Source organism: Choloepus didactylus, chromosome 1, assembly GCF_015220235.1.
Source record: "Choloepus didactylus isolate mChoDid1 chromosome 1, mChoDid1.pri, whole genome shotgun sequence".
NCBI lineage: Eukaryota > Metazoa > Chordata > Mammalia > Pilosa > Megalonychidae > Choloepus > Choloepus didactylus.
This window is the reverse complement of record NC_051307.1, coordinates 183,923,893-183,942,993: the sequence shown is the minus strand read 5'-3', so window position 1 is coordinate 183,942,993 and position 19,101 is coordinate 183,923,893. Positions and strand designations below refer to the sequence as shown.

Sequence of the window (19,101 nt, the reverse complement as noted above, 5' to 3'; positions counted from 1 at the left end):
TTCCTTCTCAGCCTGAAAACTGAAACTCAAATGTTGACACTTCAGTGTGATTCCTTGGTATTTCCAGATCTGGACAGAGCCTCTGTGACCTCCATTAGGGCTTAGGCACAAATTCAGAGTGAGATCTTGAAACTTTTCGAGGCTCCCCATGGTCTTTCTTGCCCTGTGTGGTAACTTCTATCCTCTGCAACCCACTGGGCTCAGGCCAAGGATCTTTCACAGGGAAACAGGAGCTTGAATCATTTTCTTGTTCCTGAAATTAACCTCTTTAAAAATATCTTTCTCCAGGGTGGTTTTTAGCAAATTTCTGTTTTTTTTTTTTTCCAGATTTTCATTGGGCCTCTGGTGTTTTTAAGCTCCTGGAGGGACAAAGCTCTAAGACTGGGATTTCAGATGTGGTGGCAGGTTGCAGTAGGAACCATTTGGGAGCAGGAAAGACTGAGCAGAATCACTGAAATTATGCCACTGTGGTGTTACTGTCTTCATGTATTTCCTTTCCCCAATTTGCCCATTCCCCTTCCCTTTGGCCATTTTTATCCCAGCACCTGGTTCAGAGTTGGAGAATGGGGAACCACAAGGCATCACAAAGGCTAATTTGTTTCCTTGTCTTCTTAATCCCTGTAAAATTTGTAGTCCATACAGCACAGCCCTGAAGTTTTAACATATTCCACATGTGTCTTTTAAGTCTGTGCCACACGTTGGGAAAAAAATTGAATTACTTTTTGCATCCCGAACATCCCAGTTCCTTGCAGTTAAAACAGAGTTCCCGAATCTCAGGCTGCTGGAATGGGAGAGAATGGTGGCTTTGGGAGTGTTGCCACACAATGTGTTTGTTTAGAATCTCAGGGGCCTCTCGAGGTTAATAATAACCATAGCAGCCTGACTCCCACGATGAAAACATAATGGCTATGTCTAGGGAGTGCTAGGCTGAGTTGATGGAAATCAAAATCTCCATTACAGTGAAACTCTGTCGGAGTTTCCTTTGAATGTTCAGTTGGCTGGGAGGCCTAGATTACCCGCAGCCTACCAAATAGCCATACAGATCATTCCTGCTTCAGGTCTCCCTGCTTTCTGACCCTTGCACTTACTATTATTATTTTTTCCCTCTGCTCCTTCTCTGAATCAAGAATTAATTTTTGGTCTTGTAGCATTTTATCTTCTGTTGCATTTTGTTGTGTCTTCGGGAATATGTTGGCTTTGGAGCCTTTGTCTGCAGATGTTGCTCATCAATGCTCATTTCCTCTGAGCAAATGGACTGAAATCTGAAAACACTTTAGGATTCAACTGCCTCTCACCCATGCACTCTGGCTCCCAGACCTGTCTCCATTGTCATCTCTAAGATATATATATGTGTGTGTGTGTATATATATATATATATATCTGAAATGCTTCATTTAACCTTTGTTTATTGAGAGATTTGTAATTAAAATTAATGAAGTAAATTGGGTTTTGGTCGGGGCTTATATTATGCAGCTCTCTTACTGTTCCTGGTGGCTCCCAAATCTAATTCAACAGCCTGATGGAGGCAAATGACTGAGTAATGGCGAGGCTGGGCATCTGTTTTCTCCAGCCTGGATGTGTGCTTCTGATTCTAGAAGGCGAAGGCAGGTAGGACCACACTCAGAGCTAGAAAAGCCTATGCTACTTGGGAGTCTGGGCTTTTAGGCAGGTTGCCAATCTGAAGAAAACAGGAGGTTTGGAGGGCTTGGAGGAAGCATAATACTTTGGTTTCTGCTTCCTGTTAGTTATTTGGTTCAGGCCTTGTTCCAGGGATCATGGTTCATATTCAGAGCAGACACCTGTAACCAGAGAAGCACATTCTAGTGCCAGGTGAGAGCTGGGGGCTAACAGGATAATTGGTGCAAGGCATGTTAGGAAAGGACACTGGAGTCAGAGTGACCAGGGTAGGTGACTGTGGCGTCTTGACTGTGTGTGTTTGTGTGTGATCGACAGAGAGAGAGAGAGAGAGAGAGAGAGAGAGAGAGAGAGAGAGAGAGAGAGAGAATTTATGTGCCCTTAGACATAAATATGGACAAAAGATCAAGAAACATGCAATCGAAGGGAGGAGGACCAGAGCAGAATTTAGTGTGCTTTCCTTAACTCATCCTTACTGATAACTTTTTGATTCTGAGATTTGTGAGTATTGTCACTTAAATATGCCAGTTGCATTGCTCTTACCATTTTGGAGTTTGGCAAAAAAGGGTCGAATAGGTGAGACTGTTATAATAGCATAAGGACTTTTCTTGGCCTTCCCTCCAATTCCCTTTCTCTTTCCGCTGGGCTTCCGTTTTTTCCAGCAGCCCCTTTGGATTCCCAGTGTTAATCTCTTTTCCACCACAAGCAAAGAAATTCCCTTTGCTTTCACTCCTCTTTCTTCTACCTTCTTTCTTGACACTGCTTCTGGTGAAAATTTGCCTCACGTTAATCATGTTCCCCTATTCCGTGATTAAAAGTGAAAATATTCCTTTAGTAAAATAGAACATTGGGAGAAGAGAAAAACTGTCTATACAGAGTTTTGAGTAGCAACTTCTCCCTAAATAGATACTAACACAGTAGCTTTTTGTTGTAAATGTGCCTTACACTTTTCTCAAGTTTATCAATTTTATTCCATTTTGGAAAATCCTTTTAGGTTTACTGAGCCTAGGGGACCCGTATTCACTGTGTTGTGGGAAGAGAAGGGCCTTGGGGGTGCCACCTGCCTGTCACTGACCTCCTGGCAGAGGCCTGCAGCTCTCAACACTCCAAGCAAGATTTAAACTGAGGCCAGGGACAGATGGGACATTCCACAGTCAAACCCTGATGCCCGCAGTTAAGCCTTCTGCAGGTCTCTTTTGGCTTCCGGTTGGTTTGGGTGAACCAACACTCTTACTTTAGGTTGCTTTCCTTCTTCCCCCTGTTCTTACCCCTATAAAGGCATGCGATGTGAGGAACTACAGATGTGTGTAGAAGCCTGTTTTAAGGAGTGGATTTGCCATTTGGTGGACCATCTGGCCCTCTGTCTTCACGTTATCTTCTTTTGTGTTGTCTTTGATTAAATCTCCTTAAGCTTTACTCATATGGGGTACATTAGAGAGTTTAAAGGTAATTAATATCCAGTTAGTTGATATTATTTTTAGTCGGCAGCTCACGTGTTTGATGTTGATGTTGCTATTTCAGTGGCAGTTTTCTTTTCATTTGTACTTCTTGGTATGTTTTTGACCGTCTTTCTACTTTCTGAGTCACTACCTATAGGTGAGATACTTCTAGACAAGACCATATTTTATCAGCTCTCAAAGACTGTCACTAGTAAGACACACCATTATTCTCTGTATCACCAAAAAGAGTAAAAAAGGCTGCCAATTAATATTACATACACCGCTGAGTGTAAGATGAGCCCCGATTTCAGAGATGTTAACGTGAAAATAGATATATCTTAGAATTAATGAAGTATGGTTTAGCCTTGCATTTTGTTTTATGACACAATCTGCAGAGTCTATTTTGAAGAGAATAATTTAGCCCATTAATAGTTTTCTTGAAATTGGTGTTTCATTTCTGTTAGTCTCCTGTATGTCTTTTATTTGTTTATTTCTACACTGTTTTTCTTGCTTTCTCTCTAATTTGTTACACAGGTTGAATTTCCTTTACTTTTATCTTCTTTAGTATTTGGGGGAAAATGGGAATATGTGAATAAATTCTAGTAGCAGCTGCATTTAAGTTTTTCATAAGGATTCTTTCACCTATATTTTTCTAATCATTGAAGTCAAGGATGATATGCTATTTTTTTAATCTTCTTTTTTTTAGATTTTGGCAAGTTTTTATTTCCTCCTGCTTCTCCAATCCACTTTCCAATTTTTGAAAATATAATCTGGGGGCTATGTTATTAACATTTGAATATTGATTTATTATTAATATATGATGATTGCATTTCTTTTAAAATAATTTTGACTTTGGTATTCAGTTATGTAACCATGTTTAGGAAAATTATATATGCAGTTCCAGGGCTGTGACTAGGATAAGGTGAATGAGACGTCTTCAACATAAAATTTAAGGGGATACCAAAAAGCCCTGTAATTAAAATAAATGATACTTTGCTGCAATATTTTAAAAAAATCAAAATGAATGCAAAAAATCCATAATGAAGAAAATATCAAAATTTTAAATAAAGACAGACTCCAACAAGAGGTGAATTAGGGTGAGGCAAGTGATGAGACTGAGTTGTGCAAAACTTTTTTTGTATTAATTTTGATTTAAAAAAAAAAGTCATGTTAAAATATTGTTTATCTTGATTAGTAAGTTTTTTGGTGCCCTCTTAACCACTGAACCTGAGGCAAGTGTCTTTTTTGCGTCATGCTAGTCGAGCCCTGCTCAGCTCCATGATTAACTGGGTACAGTGTTCCCCAATAGTCCTTTAATACCTGACTGCCCCATTCTTGAGTTCTTAATTCTGCTTCTTTTCTTCATTTATGGGCATATTTTTTCCAGTAGCTTTTCTCTAAGAACTTAGAATATTTTTTGAGTCTACATTGCTCCTGAGAAGGCATATAATGGAGAGTTTAATAAGATTATGAGCTCTGGAGCCAGGCTGCCTGGATTTCAGTCTTAGTTCTGCCATTTATTAGCTCTTTGTGCCTCTGTTTCTTCATCTGTCCAGTGGGTATAGTAGTATACCTGCCTCATGGTGTAGTTATGAGGATTAGATGAGTTAATACTTGTGAAGTGCATAGACTAGTCTTTGGCATCTAGCAAGAGCTCAATAAATGTTGGTTATTTTTTAGCACAGGAAAGGTAATTGGCTGGGGATGAGAACATAACCCCCTGCCCCAGCCCCCACTCCAAACTGTAGACTTTTTTTGTTGTTGTTTTTAATTTTTCATTCCTCTATTCATCTTCTGGCATATAGGGTTGCATTAAGTTCAAGACTAGCCTGATTTTTGTCCTTAAGGGTGGATCTAATTTTTTTGCTTAAATGCTTGGAAACATTTTCTCTTTCTTTTATTTAAAAAAATATTGCCAGACTTCATGAGCCAGAGGTTCATTATACTATGCTATCTGTCTTCTTTTATGTGTTTGAAATTTCAGTAATAAAAAGCCTAAGAAAATATTGCCAGGCTATTATCTAGGTGTGAGTTTCTTGCCATTGATTTGTTGGAATGTGTTGGTCCTATTCAGCAGCACCCACAGCTCTCTGTTCAGCTCAGAACATGGTTTTTATTTATATCACTGTTTGTTTCTTATGTTCTCTCTCCTTCAGGAATACTAATACTCTATTTCTGGGATCTCTGGTTTGGTCCTGTCTATTGTTATCTGTGTCGTTGTTTCTGTGTGTTTTGCGACTGTATACTGGTAGAACTTCCTTATCTCAACATGTTACTTATTTGACTCTCTGCAATGTTGATTCTACTTTTCCTGGTTTCAGTGCTAATTTAATTCCATTAATTCCAATTTTGTTTCCTTATAATAATTCCTTAATGCCTCCATCTCCCTTTTTGCCTCACCCTGTTTTCTTCTTCTGGCTTTCTGTTCTTGTTTCATAGAGGCTACTTCATCTGGAATTGTGCTGAAGATGCACCTTTCCTGATGTTTTCCCTGATGCTTTATGTTAGGAATTTCAGAGATATATTATTATTCTAAGCCTTTTTTTCTTTTAATTCTAAGACTTATTGAAGATAATATTTCTTTTCCTAAGTTCTATACAGTCATTTTATTCACTCCATGTTAGACTTTTTCCTCCTTCATTCTCAAATGAGACAGGTCTATCCATGCTTCCAAACTAATGGTCATTTTTTTTAGAGTACTTGGGCTGATCTGAGATAGGCTTGTCTCCTCTCCTTACTTATTGGTTCTTTGATTCTCTGAATCTGTAGACTACACAGAAAACTACATTGCCCAGCATGCACTGATATGCCATTTTTCCTGTCTTGCTCTTTGTCTATCCCAGGATGCAGTGCACCACGGCCATTAAGACTTCCCACTTCCTGCCCCATTGCTGCCTTTTTTTTTTTATAAGCAGTTTTACTGAGATATAGTCACACATCATGAAATCCATCCAAAATGTACAAAGGTTCTCAGTATAATGAAAGTTGAGCATTCATCACCACAATCAATTTGAGAACATTTTTGTTACTCCAAAAAGAAAAAACCCATACCCCTTATACCACTTTGATGTTGACATTTAGCATTGGTGTGGTACTTTTGTTACAACTGAATAAAGAATATTAAAATATTGCTTTAACTATAGTTCATAGTTTGCATTAGGTATATTTTTTCCCATATGCCACCCTATTATTAACACCTCGTAATAGTGATATACATGTGTTTTAGTTCATTCTATTTGTGCTATTAATGACAGTCATCATTCACAACAGATTTTGCTGTGTTATAGTGTCTCATATTTTATCCTCTAGCTTTTTCTAGTGACATATACAGCCCCAAACTTCCCCTTTCAGTCACATTCACACTCATAATTTAGCACCGTTAATTCATTCACAATAATGTGCTACCATCACTTCTATCCATTTCCAAACATTTACAATCAACCTGATTAGAAATTGTGTACAAATTAAGCATCAGCTCTCCATACTCCACCTTCATTCTATCCCCTGGTTACCTATATTCTAGATTCTAACTCTAATGAGTTTGCTTATTAAAATTAGTTCATATTAGAGTGATCATACAATATTTGTCCTTTTCTGTCTGGCTTATTTCACTCAGCATAATGTCCTCTAGGTTCATCCATGCTCTTACATGCATCAGGACTTCATTTCTTCTTACAGCTGAATAAGATTCCATTGTATGTATATACCACATTTTGTTTATCCATTCATTGGTTGATGGACACTTGGGTTGCTTCCATCTTGAGGTAATTGTGGATAATGCCACTATAAACATCAGTGTTCAAATGTCTGTTCGCATCCCTGCTTTCAGGGATCATTTGGCAATTGTGTACTTTGCTTCCTGAGGACCCACCAAACTGTCTTCCACAGCAGCTGCACTGTTTTACATTCACTAGCATTGAATGGGTGTTCCTATTTCTCCACATCCTCTCCAATACTTGGAATTTTCTGTTTGTTTAATAGTGGCCATTCTAGTAGGTATGAAATGATATCTCATTGTGGTTTTGATTTGCGTTTCCCTAATAGTGAAGTTGAGCGTCTTTTCATGAGCTTTTTAGCCATCTACACTTCTTCTTTGGAAAAATGTCTATTCGAGTTTTTTGCCCATTTTTAAAATTGGGTTGTCTTTTTATTATTGACTTGTAGGATTTTCTTATATATTCTGGATATTAAACCCTTATTGGATATGTGGTTCCCAAATATTTTCTCCCTTTGAGGAAGCTGCCTTTTCACTTTCTTGACAAAATTCTTCAAAGCGTAAAAGTTTTGATTTTGATGAAGTCCCATTTATCTGTTTTTTTCTTTCATTGCTTGTGCTTTGGGTGTTAAGTCTAAGAAATCGTTGCTTACTATCAGATCTTGAAGATCTAGAAGATGTTTCCCTACATTTACTTCTAAGAGTTTTATGATCCTGTCTCTGATATTTACATCTTTGATCTATTTTGAGTTAATTTTTGTATGTAGTGTAAGCTAGGAATCCTTTTTCATCCTTTTGGATATGGATACCCAGTTCTCCCAGCAACATTTATTTCTGTCCCAGTTGAGTGGACTTGACAGCCTTGTCAAACATCAATTGACTATAGATGTGAGGGTCTATTTCTGAACTCTCAATAGGATTCCATTGGTCAATATCTCTATCTTTATGCCATTACCATGCTTTTTTAACCACTGTAGTTTGTAATATGATTTAAAGTCAGGAAGTCTGAGTCCTCCAATGTCATTCTTCTTTTTAAAGATGTTTTTGGCTATTCAGGGCCCCTTACCCTTTCCAATAAATTTGATAATTGGCTTTTCCGTTTCTGCGGAATAGGCTATTGGAATTTTGATTGGGGTTGCATGGAATCTATAAATCTATTTGGATAGAATTGATATCTTAATGATATTTGGTCTTCTAATTCATAAACATGGAATGCCCTTTCATTTATTTAGCTCTTCTTTGATTTCTTTTAGCAATGCTCTGTAGCTTCTGTGTACAGGTCCCTTACATCCTTGGTTAGATTTCTTCCTAGATAATTGATTCTTTTAGTTGCTATTGTAAGTGGAATTTTTTCTTGATTACCTCCTCAGAGTACTCATTACTAATGTATAGAAACACTACTGGTTTTTGCATGTTAAGATTGTGTCTGACCACTTTGTTGAACTCATTTATTAGCTCTAGTAGCTTTGTTGTCAATTTTTGGGGGGATTTTCTTATATAGAGGATCATGTCACCTGCAAATCGTGAAAATTTTACTTCTTCCTTTCTAATTTGGATGCCTTTTATTTCTTTTTTCTTGCCTAATTGCTCTAGCTAGAATGTTTAGCACCATGTTGAATAACAGTGGTGACAGTGGGCATCCTTGTCTTCTCGATCTTAGAGGGAAAGCTTTCAGTCTTTCATCATTGAGTATGATGTTAGCTTTGTGTTTTTCATATATGCCCTTTATCAGGTTGAGGAAGTTTCCTTCTATTCCTATCTTCCACAGTTTTTTTTTTTATCAAGAAATGTTGCTTTATATTTTGTCAAATGCCTTTTCTGCATCAATCAAGGTGATCAAGTGGTTTCTCCTCTGTGATTTCTTAATGTAGTGGATTCCATTAATTGATTTTTTTGTGTTGAACCACCCTTGCATAACTGGAATAAAACCCACTTTATCATAGTGCATAATTCTTTTAATGTGCTGTTGGATTCTGTTTGCAAGTATTTTGTTGAGGATTCTCACATCTATATTCATTAGGGAAATTGGTCTGCAATTTTTTTTTCTTGTAGTATCTTTATCTGGCTTTGGTATTAGGTTGATGTTGACTTCATAGAATGAGTTAGCTAATATTATCTTCAATTTTTTGGAAGTGTTTGAGCAAGATTGGTATTAGTTCTTCTTGGAATGATTGGTAGAATTCACTTTTGAAGCCATCTGGTCCTGGGCTTTTCTTTATTGGGGGGTTTTTGATGACTGATTCAATCTCTTTACTTGTCATTGGTTTGTTGAGGTCTTCTATTTCTTCTCAATTCAGTGTAGGTTGTGTGTTTCTAGGAATTTGTCCATTTCAACTAGGTTGTCTAATTTAAATTGTTGGCATACAGTTGTTCATAGTATCTGCTTATGATTCTTTTTATTTCTGTGGGGTCAATAGTAATGTCCCCCCTCTCGTTTCTGATTTTATTTATTTGCATCCTCTCTCTTTTTGTCCTTGTCAGTCTAGCTAAGGGCTAGTCAATTTTTTTATTCTCAAAGAAACAACTTTTGGTTTTGTTGATTCTCTCCTTTTTTTGATTTAAATTTCTTTTATTTTTGCTCTTCTCTGTGTTACGTCTTCTGCTTACTTTTGGATTCGTTGGCTGTTCTTTTTCTAGTTCTTCCAGTTGTGCAGTAAGGTCTTTGATTTTAGCTCTTTTTTATTGTAGGCATTTAGGGCTATAAATTTCCCTCTTAGCACTGCCTTCACTGTATCCCGTAAGTTTTGATATGTTGTGATGTTTTCATTTGTCTCATGAATGAATTTGTGAATTTTCCAGTTATCCGCCTATTATTGATTTCTGACTTCATTCCATTATGGTCCGAGAAAGTGCTTTGCATATTTTCAATCTTTTAAAATTTATTGAGGCTTGTTTTGTGACCCACATGTGGTCTATCCTGGAGAAAGATCCGTGAACACCTGAGAAAGAATGTATATCCTGCTGTATTGGGGTGCAATGTTCTATGTATGTCTCTTAGGTCTAGTTCATTTATCATATTATTTCATATTATTTAGGTTCTCTGTTTCCTTATTGATCCTCTGTCTAGGTGGTCTGTCTACTGATGAGCAGTGTATTAAAGTCTCCAATTATAATTGTAGAGACATATATTTCTCCCTTCAGTTTTACCAGTGTTTGCTTCATGTATTTTGGGCCTCTGGTTAGGTGCATAAATATTTATGATCGTTGTTTCCTCTTGGTGGATTGCCCATTTTATTAACATATAGCGTCCTTTTTTGTCTCATAACAGTTTTGCATTTAAAGTCTACTTTGTGTGATATTAGTATAGCTACCCCAGCTTTTTTTTGGTTACTGTTTGCAGGGAATATCTTTTTCCAACCTTTCCTTGGGTCTACGGTGGTTCCGTTACAGACAGCATATAGATGGATCAAACTTTTAAAAACCTATTTTGACAATGTGTCTTTCGGGGAGTTTAATTCATTAACTTTCAGTGTTATTACTGTAAAGGCAATACTTCAACCACTTTATCCTTTGGTTTTTATATGTCATATCTTATTTTTGTCTCTCTTTTTACCCTTTTAGTTACCCTTCTGACAATCTTAATTCCTACACTTTCCTCCAAGCCTATATCTCCTGTCTTTTCCTTTCAACTTTCAAACCACCTTTAGTATTTCTTGTAGGGCAGGTCTCCTGATGAACCCTCTCAATTTCTGTTTATCAGTGAATATTTTAAACTCCCCCTTATTTGTGAAGGACAGTTTTACTGGATAAAGAATTCTTGACTGGCAGTTTTTCTCTTTCAGTACCTCAAATGTATCATACTGCTGCCTTCTCGCCTCCACGGTTTCTGATAAGAAATCAGCACTTAATCTTATTGAAGTTCCCTTGTATGTGATGAATCACTTTCCTCCTGCTGCTTTCAGGATTCTCTCTTTATCTTTGGCATTTGACATTCTGATTAGTATGTGTCTCAGAGTAGGTCTCTTAGGATTTATTCTGTTTGGTGTACATTGAGCTTCTTGGACATGTATATTTATATCTTTCATAAGAGTTGGGAAATTTTAGGCCATTATTTCCTCAGATTTTCTTTCTGCCCTTTTCCCCTTCCATTCTCCTTTTGGGACACCCATGATGCATATATGCTTGAGTATTTCGGACTGTCATTCAATTCCTTGGGAATCTCCTCAATTTTTCCCATTGTTTTCTCCATCTTTTCTTCTGTCTGTAAGATGTAGAATGTCCTATCTTCTAGTTTGTTGGTTTTGTCTTCTGCCTTTTCAAATCTGATGTTGTATGCCTCTAGTGTTTTAAATCTCTTTTATTGTGCCTTTCATTTGTATGAGGTGTTATTTTTCTTTGCATGCTTTCAAATTCTTCCTTATGCTCACCCAGTGTCTTCTTAATATCATTTATTTCTGTAGCCATATTTTCCTTCATCTTCTTGAAGGAGTACTGTCTTTAAACCTCTACCATCCCCACCCCTGTTGGGGATGGTTCCTGCCTGGTGTGGGGTATAATAGTGGCCCAGAGCTGGAACTCAGCAATCGAAACTCACTGATCAAAAGTTGTGATTAGTACTTGGTTGTGCCCCTCCCTGCTCTTCGGGAGGAGGGCTTCCAGATCCCTCTCTGTCTGTAGCCGCCAACCAGGGTCCCAAAGTGCCTCGTCTCGAGGGTGGGGGATGGGTGCCAGCTGCTGCCTCTCGGTTAGTTACTCACAGTTTTTTACCTCAGTTTCTCAGTCTCTTCCTCCCACTCTTCTCTGGATGCTGTACAGTGCTCCCCTGGCCTCCATATCCCCCATGGTGGTTTCAGGCAGTCCACTAGCTGTTTTTGGAGGAGTAAGTCCTGTAGCTCCCTATTCCACCATCTTCCCAGTAAGTTCTTCAAGCATTCTTCCTCTTGCCTTCTGGGATATCACTTCCGGATGATGGAGGTGTAGAGGATGAGGGTGTAGGGAGGAGAGAAAGAGACAGATTGAGGTGTGGGAATGATGGAGAGAACACTATGTGAATTGCCTGATAAGGAGTTTGCATTTTTTTCCTAGTGTTTACAAAGATTTCTTAACTTCTCTAAAGGACTTTAAAAGGATATTTTATTACATGAGTAGTAAAAGTCCTTTAAAGAGGTGTTAATTAAAGAAAGACCCTTGTGTTCATGGGACAGCGGTCCAGTGTTTGAAGATCTAAAGCCAACTCCAAGCCTCTGAGGCAGGGGTCAATCAGCAGGAGAGGTAGGAAGTGTCTTTCTACCTCTCTTACAGCAGAATCTGGTGTCTTCAATCCTGGGTTGGTTTTCTCAGTCCAGCCCCATCTGCCTAATTATTTATGAAGATTTTTCCTTCAATCTAGTGTTAGCTCATCCTTTAGCCATTTCTTCAGTGTTTTGAGTTTTCACCTTTTTAAAAATGGCATCAAGGGCTGCTAGAGAGTTGCCTTGTTTTCCTGGAATTCTTACCTTTTTTTAAAAAAAGTTAGGAGGCTGTAAAACACAGTTTTCTTGAAATTTACTGTATCTGAGTAACTTAATAGCTATTCACTCATTCATTCAGCAAATATTTATTGAGCCCATACTTTGTGCTAGACCAAGTTCTAGATTCTAAGTTTCACAGTTCTAATCTCACAGTTCTAGATTCTAAGATTCTAGATTCACAGCCCCTCAAAGAGCTGACATTCCAGAGAGGAGAAGAAAACTATAGGGAAGTAAACAAATGAACCAGATGAGTCCAGATAAAGCTAAGTGCTGTGAAGACAGTAAACCCAGTGATGTGACAAGGAGTGCCTCGGGGGCCCTACTTTGGCTAGGGTGATACAGGGTGGCCTTTCTGAGCAAGCCATGTTCAAGCTGACCCCTGAATTAGTGCAGGAGACTCCCTCTCTCCCCCATGAAAAGAACTAGGAGAATGGCACTCCAGGCAGAGGCAGCAGCACGTGCAGTGACTCTAAAATGGTAACGGACTTGACGCATTCAAGGAATGGAAAAAATGCTGGCATGGCTTGAGCATAGAGAAGAAGTGGGAGAGGAGAAGGACATGAGGCTGGGTAGGCTCATAGCTCTGGACCTTAGAGGCAAGCCAGACAGTTTAGATTTTATTCCAATTGCAATGAAAAGCCACTTGAGGCTTTTAAGCAGCAAGTGATATGATCTAACACTTGACATTAAAAAAAAAAAGATTATTGCATAAAAATATACTTAAGTTGGATAGTACCACACAGATTAGCACACATGCATAAGCCTGTATATACCTATTGATCTGCCTGTTATTTTGTTTTCATCAGCCAGAGTCTGTGGGGATATTAAACATTTGGGATACTTAGAGATTTTTCTTTGAGTAACCGTAGTGAAAGGCAGACAGATATTATTTTATAGGTGGAACATCTGAGACACTGAAAGGTTAAGTTCTATGTTAGATGCATCTGCCTGCACTTCTGACTACCTTTTCTTTATCACTTATCTTTGTTCTTAGACTAAGAACAGAAAATGGGTCTATTCTTATCATCTTATTATTTGCTCCTTTGACGAAGGGGTGGGAGAAAGATGTGAAAACCTTTTATTTTCATTAGTTACTTTGTGACTTCCACTTGTTCCAAAATTTTAACTTCCTACTCACCTTTTCCTGTTTTTGCCTTCCAGTTTTTCATATTTTAAAAACATCTGACCTTTTGGGCAAAGGGCCCCACACTGAATGTAGTGGTTATAAGGTGCCATTTCATATAAGATCTGTTCACCTTGTCTGGGGTCCTGGAAAGAGCAGGTTAGCCCTGCAGGGCTGGCCTCTGACTTAGACATGACAGCAGCATTTGAGGAGTCCTTTGTCCCAAGGTTCCCTGAGAGAGAATGACAGCATTGCTAGGGAAGGATTTCTGTCCTGGCTTCTGGGATTAAAGGGGGATGGGTGATAGAGTCACAGGTATAAACAGGGCATTAAAGAGATACAAGCAACTCTACAGCTGAGACCTATTCATATTCTATAGGCAGAATTGTGATGGGGTAACAAAATGTACCTCTGTTTCCATTCTCATTATCAAACATATGAAATATTCTGTAATAAAACAAGATCATTAAAAAATGGTATTAGGGTAGAAAGTTTATAATGTTTTTTTTTTCTTTTCGAGAGGTTGAAATAGGATTAGAAAAATGCTTTTAGTATACCAGATTGGTGTTTATAAAGTGTTTCTTGCCAGAATGGAATGACCACATCTGCTGTTGTGATGAGCTTCCTGATACCTGTTACGCTTAGATACATCTGGTGGCAGGGTGACATCACCTGGTCGGACTGCAGGCATCTTTTCTGAATCATGGCAAAGTGCTAGTTGACATTTAAATATCAATCACATTTTGATCAGCCCATTTTTGAAAAAATTTGACTTCTGGCTTCTATTGTATATATTTAATTGGTTTAAAGAAAATCTGACTGGTAAAATGTGAATTGCTTTTGTCTGGGGTGGGGGTGGGGGGTTGTGGAGGAATAAAACAGCCTGTGGTAATTCTGATACTTCTTATGCAGAAACTAGTTCATAAATAGATGGTCAGAATCTATACTTGGTACCCCATTAAATCCACAAGGTATGAAAGTGGGCCCATTTTAAGTAGGTCTCCTTACGCAGCGAGGTACAAATATTTCTGGAGCTATAAATGTTAATTTGGAAAATACTTGGCATCATTCTAGGTCTTTATTTCAGAAAACATCCTGGGATGGCATGGGCCCAAGTCACATTCTACAGAGCAGCTGAAAAATGGGACACTTGGCTCTTTGCCATCAGCCAGTGCCAACATAACCTGGGGAATTTTACCAAACTCCACGGAAGATGAACAAAGCTTACAGCCAGAGCCAGAGGTAAGCTAGCAGTCTTCTCTCAGCATATATGTAGCTCACGTTATCTCTGGTCCAGAGATATAGTAATTATATTTGTAACTTGCTCATCTTTGTGTTTAAAGAGCAGAAAAATTATAAGATGAAAGTGTTGCCGGGAGAGAGAAAATCAGCTCTGTGCGAGCCTGGCACTTCTTGTGCTGGCAGCTGCTGTGGGTGAATTGTGACCCTACAAATGAGGAATCTCCTGCTTCCATTGAAATGGGAGTCATTTTATCTTCTAGTGGGAGAAATTCTAACAGACCCATCAAAATGATACCTATTGACATGACGTTACAATATATTATGTCGAAAAATGGCTTCTTCATGTGGGTTGTGCTAGCACAAGCTCCCGCCTCACATGCTCGACTCCTGCATGCTACAGAACCAGGCCAGGACCCCTGGGGGCTGTAGCCAAGGCTCCTTTTAGGCCAGGCCCAGGCTGCAGAGGGTGACGCGTTGCCTTGTCAAGGAGGGGCAGCCCCTGCAGATCTTGACCACTAGCAGGCCTAGTAGACTTCGTGGACTCTGTCACCTGCTCACACTGCAGCCTTAAGTAACTGTGCTACTAAAGTCTCAAGGGGAGCCTAATACACTGTTTCCTTTTGTCAATTTTACTTTATGTTATGAGTGGAATTTTGTTTTTTCTCTTTGTTTTGATACATCTGTCCTCTTGACCTGATCTCTTGAACTGGGCTGAGATCTACTTTATTCGTGTGTTAGAGATTGGTCTTCATTTTAATTGAGATCATTTTAGCCAGAAAGTTGTTAAACACTCACAGACAAAGTCTGCTTTGTAAGGTTGAAAGCCCCAAGGCAGTTCTTTGATCAAGTGGTCTTGGTTATCAATCAGAATTTTTCCCCATGTTTCACCTAGTTCTATTCTGTGACAGTAGCTTAGCTCTTATAGAGCCAGTGTTAGTTTGCCTCCAAATATTTAATTAGCTTCTTTAAAGTGCCTTAGCTGGATATGAAGTGAGTAGGGGATGTGAGTTTTTAAAAGGCATTTGTCTCCTACCCATATAAGGAGTTTCAGATTAAAAAAAATCCATAGCTGGTATGTAGGTAAATTAGAAGATAAGTCGGCGACTGTGTAAATGGTAGGAGCCCCTGTTGTCATATTGCTCTTTGGGGAACTGAGGTGGGTTGGTATTTGAAGATGGGATGTCTAGCTGCTAAAGGGTTGAAAAATTACAATCTCCTTCATTCTCCTGGAAAAAAAAGCACTTCTATGTGTTCACACTGTAATGCACATATTTAAAGTCTTGCTCTAGAGGGAAATTAAAAGAGTAGAGAAATGAGTTATTAGATCTTTGGTAATCATTTTTTCAAGTCCTCATTCCCAGTAGCATACTTGGGCAAAACCAAACAGGTGCCATTACCTAATAAGCTGGCGATTTTAATTCCATATTCTGTGGACACTTCTCAGTGTTCCCTCTGCTTTTCCCTGATAGGTGCATCCTCTCACCCTGAAATTTGGGTGGACACGTCTGGTTTTTTTACATAAAATTGTTGTCCACTTTGCCTGATCAGTCAGTAGCACTGGCAGAAAATATAGTATGTAATTGTCTGTAAGAAATAACTAGCTCCAAAATTCAACTTTAAAAAAATACCCTGAAGGAGATCAACAACTAGGAGGAACTTTTTCTCTGAAGTTAGGAATAGTCATTAATTTCTGCTTGTCATTTTTGCCCTTACTCCTTTTCTAAGAGCAATATAAGCTATTGTTTGGTAATTCTTATAGGAAGGGAGAGACTTACGGGGTGTGATGCTGGTTTTGGTGGTTTTCTGAGAAGAGAGGATTTGAGTTCTTTTGTGGAGATCCCCTCATATTTCCCAGCGATATCTCTGGTAGATGATTCTCACAACTCAAACAGCTAGTGTTGGTTGGAGGCTATTTTTCTTTTTGGCCATTATGTTTTGTCACTTTTTTTTGTCTAAATAGTTGAAGAAGCTAGCAATATTCACCCAGTTCTTTTCCTGTCAGAAGAAGGAAAATGTTTCCATTGCCTCTCTACTGTGCAATTTGGAGAAATAACCCAAAAAGGATTGAAGCAAATCCCTAAAGGCTAATGATTCCCTAGGAGAAGGTTCCTTAACTCTTTTTGATGTATGGACTAGAGTTACTTATATGAGTGATCTATTGGGGAACTAATTGTAAGAATTGTAGTTCTGGTGGTACTTTAGCTAAATAAATTATTTTTCTTCTGGTTTATTATTTTAGTCAGGTTAGGTTTTTCAGGGTAATAATTAGGAAAAGATTCCTCCTCTCCCCTGCTTCTGAGTTTCATATAGTAACCTGTAGACATCTGGAAAAAATTATCTTTTGCAAGCTTAATCTGTTTCATTCCCAGAAGAATAAAAGCTCAAGACCAATGTTTATATAATACGTAAGTTAAAAGAGATTTGTGGTTGTCTCTGTTATCAAATGCAGTGATCTTAAAATTTTATTTTGCTGGGATTGGAACTAACTTAATGTGAAAATGAAATATTCTTCCATAATGAAACGAGTTAGGATCTTGGTCTTACCCATTAGTGGAACAATTTTTCAGCTCTCTAATGCTGTTTGACACTTAAGCTGAGACAGAGAAGGTTTTCATTGTGCTTCCTTAGTTGGACAATGCCTTGCTTTAGGACAGGAAGGATGGCGATTGGGGTAGGTACTGTGGACTTGATCCCCATTCTCTCCTCTTGATCAGAGAGATTGGAAACCTAACAACTTCATGTCCCAGGCTTTCTTGCAGCTGGGTTTCTAAATGCAGATGAGTGAGATTTGGAAGCTTGGGATTGAGACCATGTTCCTTCCGCTCTTGCTGCTGGCGAGCAAGGTCATGGAGATATGAGTATTAGAAGCAATTGCAGGGCCCAAGCTCAGTGTTCTGGGGCCTTAGTCCTACCTGCATGGGTGTGAGCATTTGTTGTGATGGCAGTGGCAGCAGCTTCCTGGCCTTTGGATCATGGCTACATACAATGGTATGCCCTCGAATTAAAAATTCTAAGGGCCCCTGACTTCTGCTATCCAGCGCTTCCATGATTCTACAGGCACCCAATCCCCATATCAAGTCTCTTTCTGCATGAAACACCTGGAATAATTTCTCTTTCTTGCACTGAATCATAACTGGTTGAGCTGTTGGAACAGGAGAATTCCTAGTCTCCTGTTCCACATGGAGAATGCCACATGGAAACCAATCTTGAGTGACAGTTCGTGTGTGAGCATGCACACCCATGTCTCTGGAGGATATATCTGTGAGACAAAACCCTAATTAAAAAAAAAAAAGTCAGGTCTGTTGAGTTCACAAGCAGTAAAATTCACCCCTTTGTAATTCAATTCTATCAGTTTTGACAAATCGAAGGACAAAACAGTTCCATACCACACCCCTCCCCCAAATTCCCTTATGCCCTTTTATAGTCAACCCTTTCCCCCAGCCCCTGATCTAAAAGCAAGCGCTGATCTGTTGATTTCTATCACTATAGTTTTACCTTTCCAGAGTGTCATATAAAGGGAATCATACAGTATATAGCCTTTTGAGTCTGGTTCTTCTTTCACTTAGCATAATGCACTTGAGATTCATCTACGTTGTGTGAATCAGTAATTCATTTCCTTTCATTGCCAAATAGTATTTAATATCCATTTATTATCCATTTATGGTTGAAGAACCTTGGTAAGCCTTAAAATTTGATCTGCCTCATCCCTTCAATTTTTTCAAATCCCCCATGGATAAAAATAGAAAAAGGGGTAAACAATGAAAAATAATGTTGCCTTAATCATTTGAGGCAAGTATTTGCTGCCCAGAAACCCAGCCCTGGCCTGGAGGGATGAGGTGGAGAATCAGTCCTATTAGTCCATCCATTAGAGACTCTAAGCAGAGGGTTTCTAGCCAGTGCCTCAGGACCATGCTGTCAACTCTTGTCAACCTCTGGGTTGGATCAACCTGGTTAGAAGCTTTGCCGGGTTCACTGTATGAGTTGCAGCAGCAACAGTCCTATCTGTGTCAGAGGATTGTGGGAAGATGATGGAGTGGGAAGCTCCAGGACTCAGTCCTTGCACCAAAACAACTATTAAATGGGCAGAAACCATCTGAAACAGCTATTTTGAAGGCCAGAAGAACACTGTACAGCATCCAGGGAAGAGCAGGAGGAAGAGGCTGATAAATTACAGTACAGAACAATAAATTGCCTTCTCTGTGTGTTGGCTACCAGCACTAACTGGTGCCAATGCCCCACTCCTGTGGCAGGCCCCTGAGGTCCAGTCCCTGGCTGGCTCGCTTGTGACAGAAAGGGATGTAAAAATCCTATTCCCCAAGAACAGGGGTGGACACAGATGATCACTGATATTGGCTTTTGATTAGCGACTTTGGATCGCTGGGGCCTGGCTCTGATGGCAGCCATTGTTTCAGCCCTCCCCAGACAGGGGCAGAGGCATTGGGGGTGGACACTTAGAGATGCTGCACTTTCTCAGGGCTGCAGAGAACAGTTAGTTGA

General features: G+C 39.0%; 1 protein-coding gene across 3 annotated transcripts in view; it reads left to right on the top strand.

Moving 5' to 3' along the window:
* Positions 1–19,101, top strand: part of OSBPL10 (oxysterol binding protein like 10) — a 343,529-nt gene that overhangs the window by 237,001 nt on the left and 87,427 nt on the right. For all 3 annotated transcript variants that reach the window (XM_037846487.1, XM_037846479.1, XM_037846492.1), the window contains exon 6: positions 14,450–14,604. In XM_037846487.1, the coding sequence (XP_037702415.1) occupies positions 14,450–14,604 (155 nt within the window). The remainder of the gene's footprint in view (positions 1–14,449; positions 14,605–19,101) is intronic.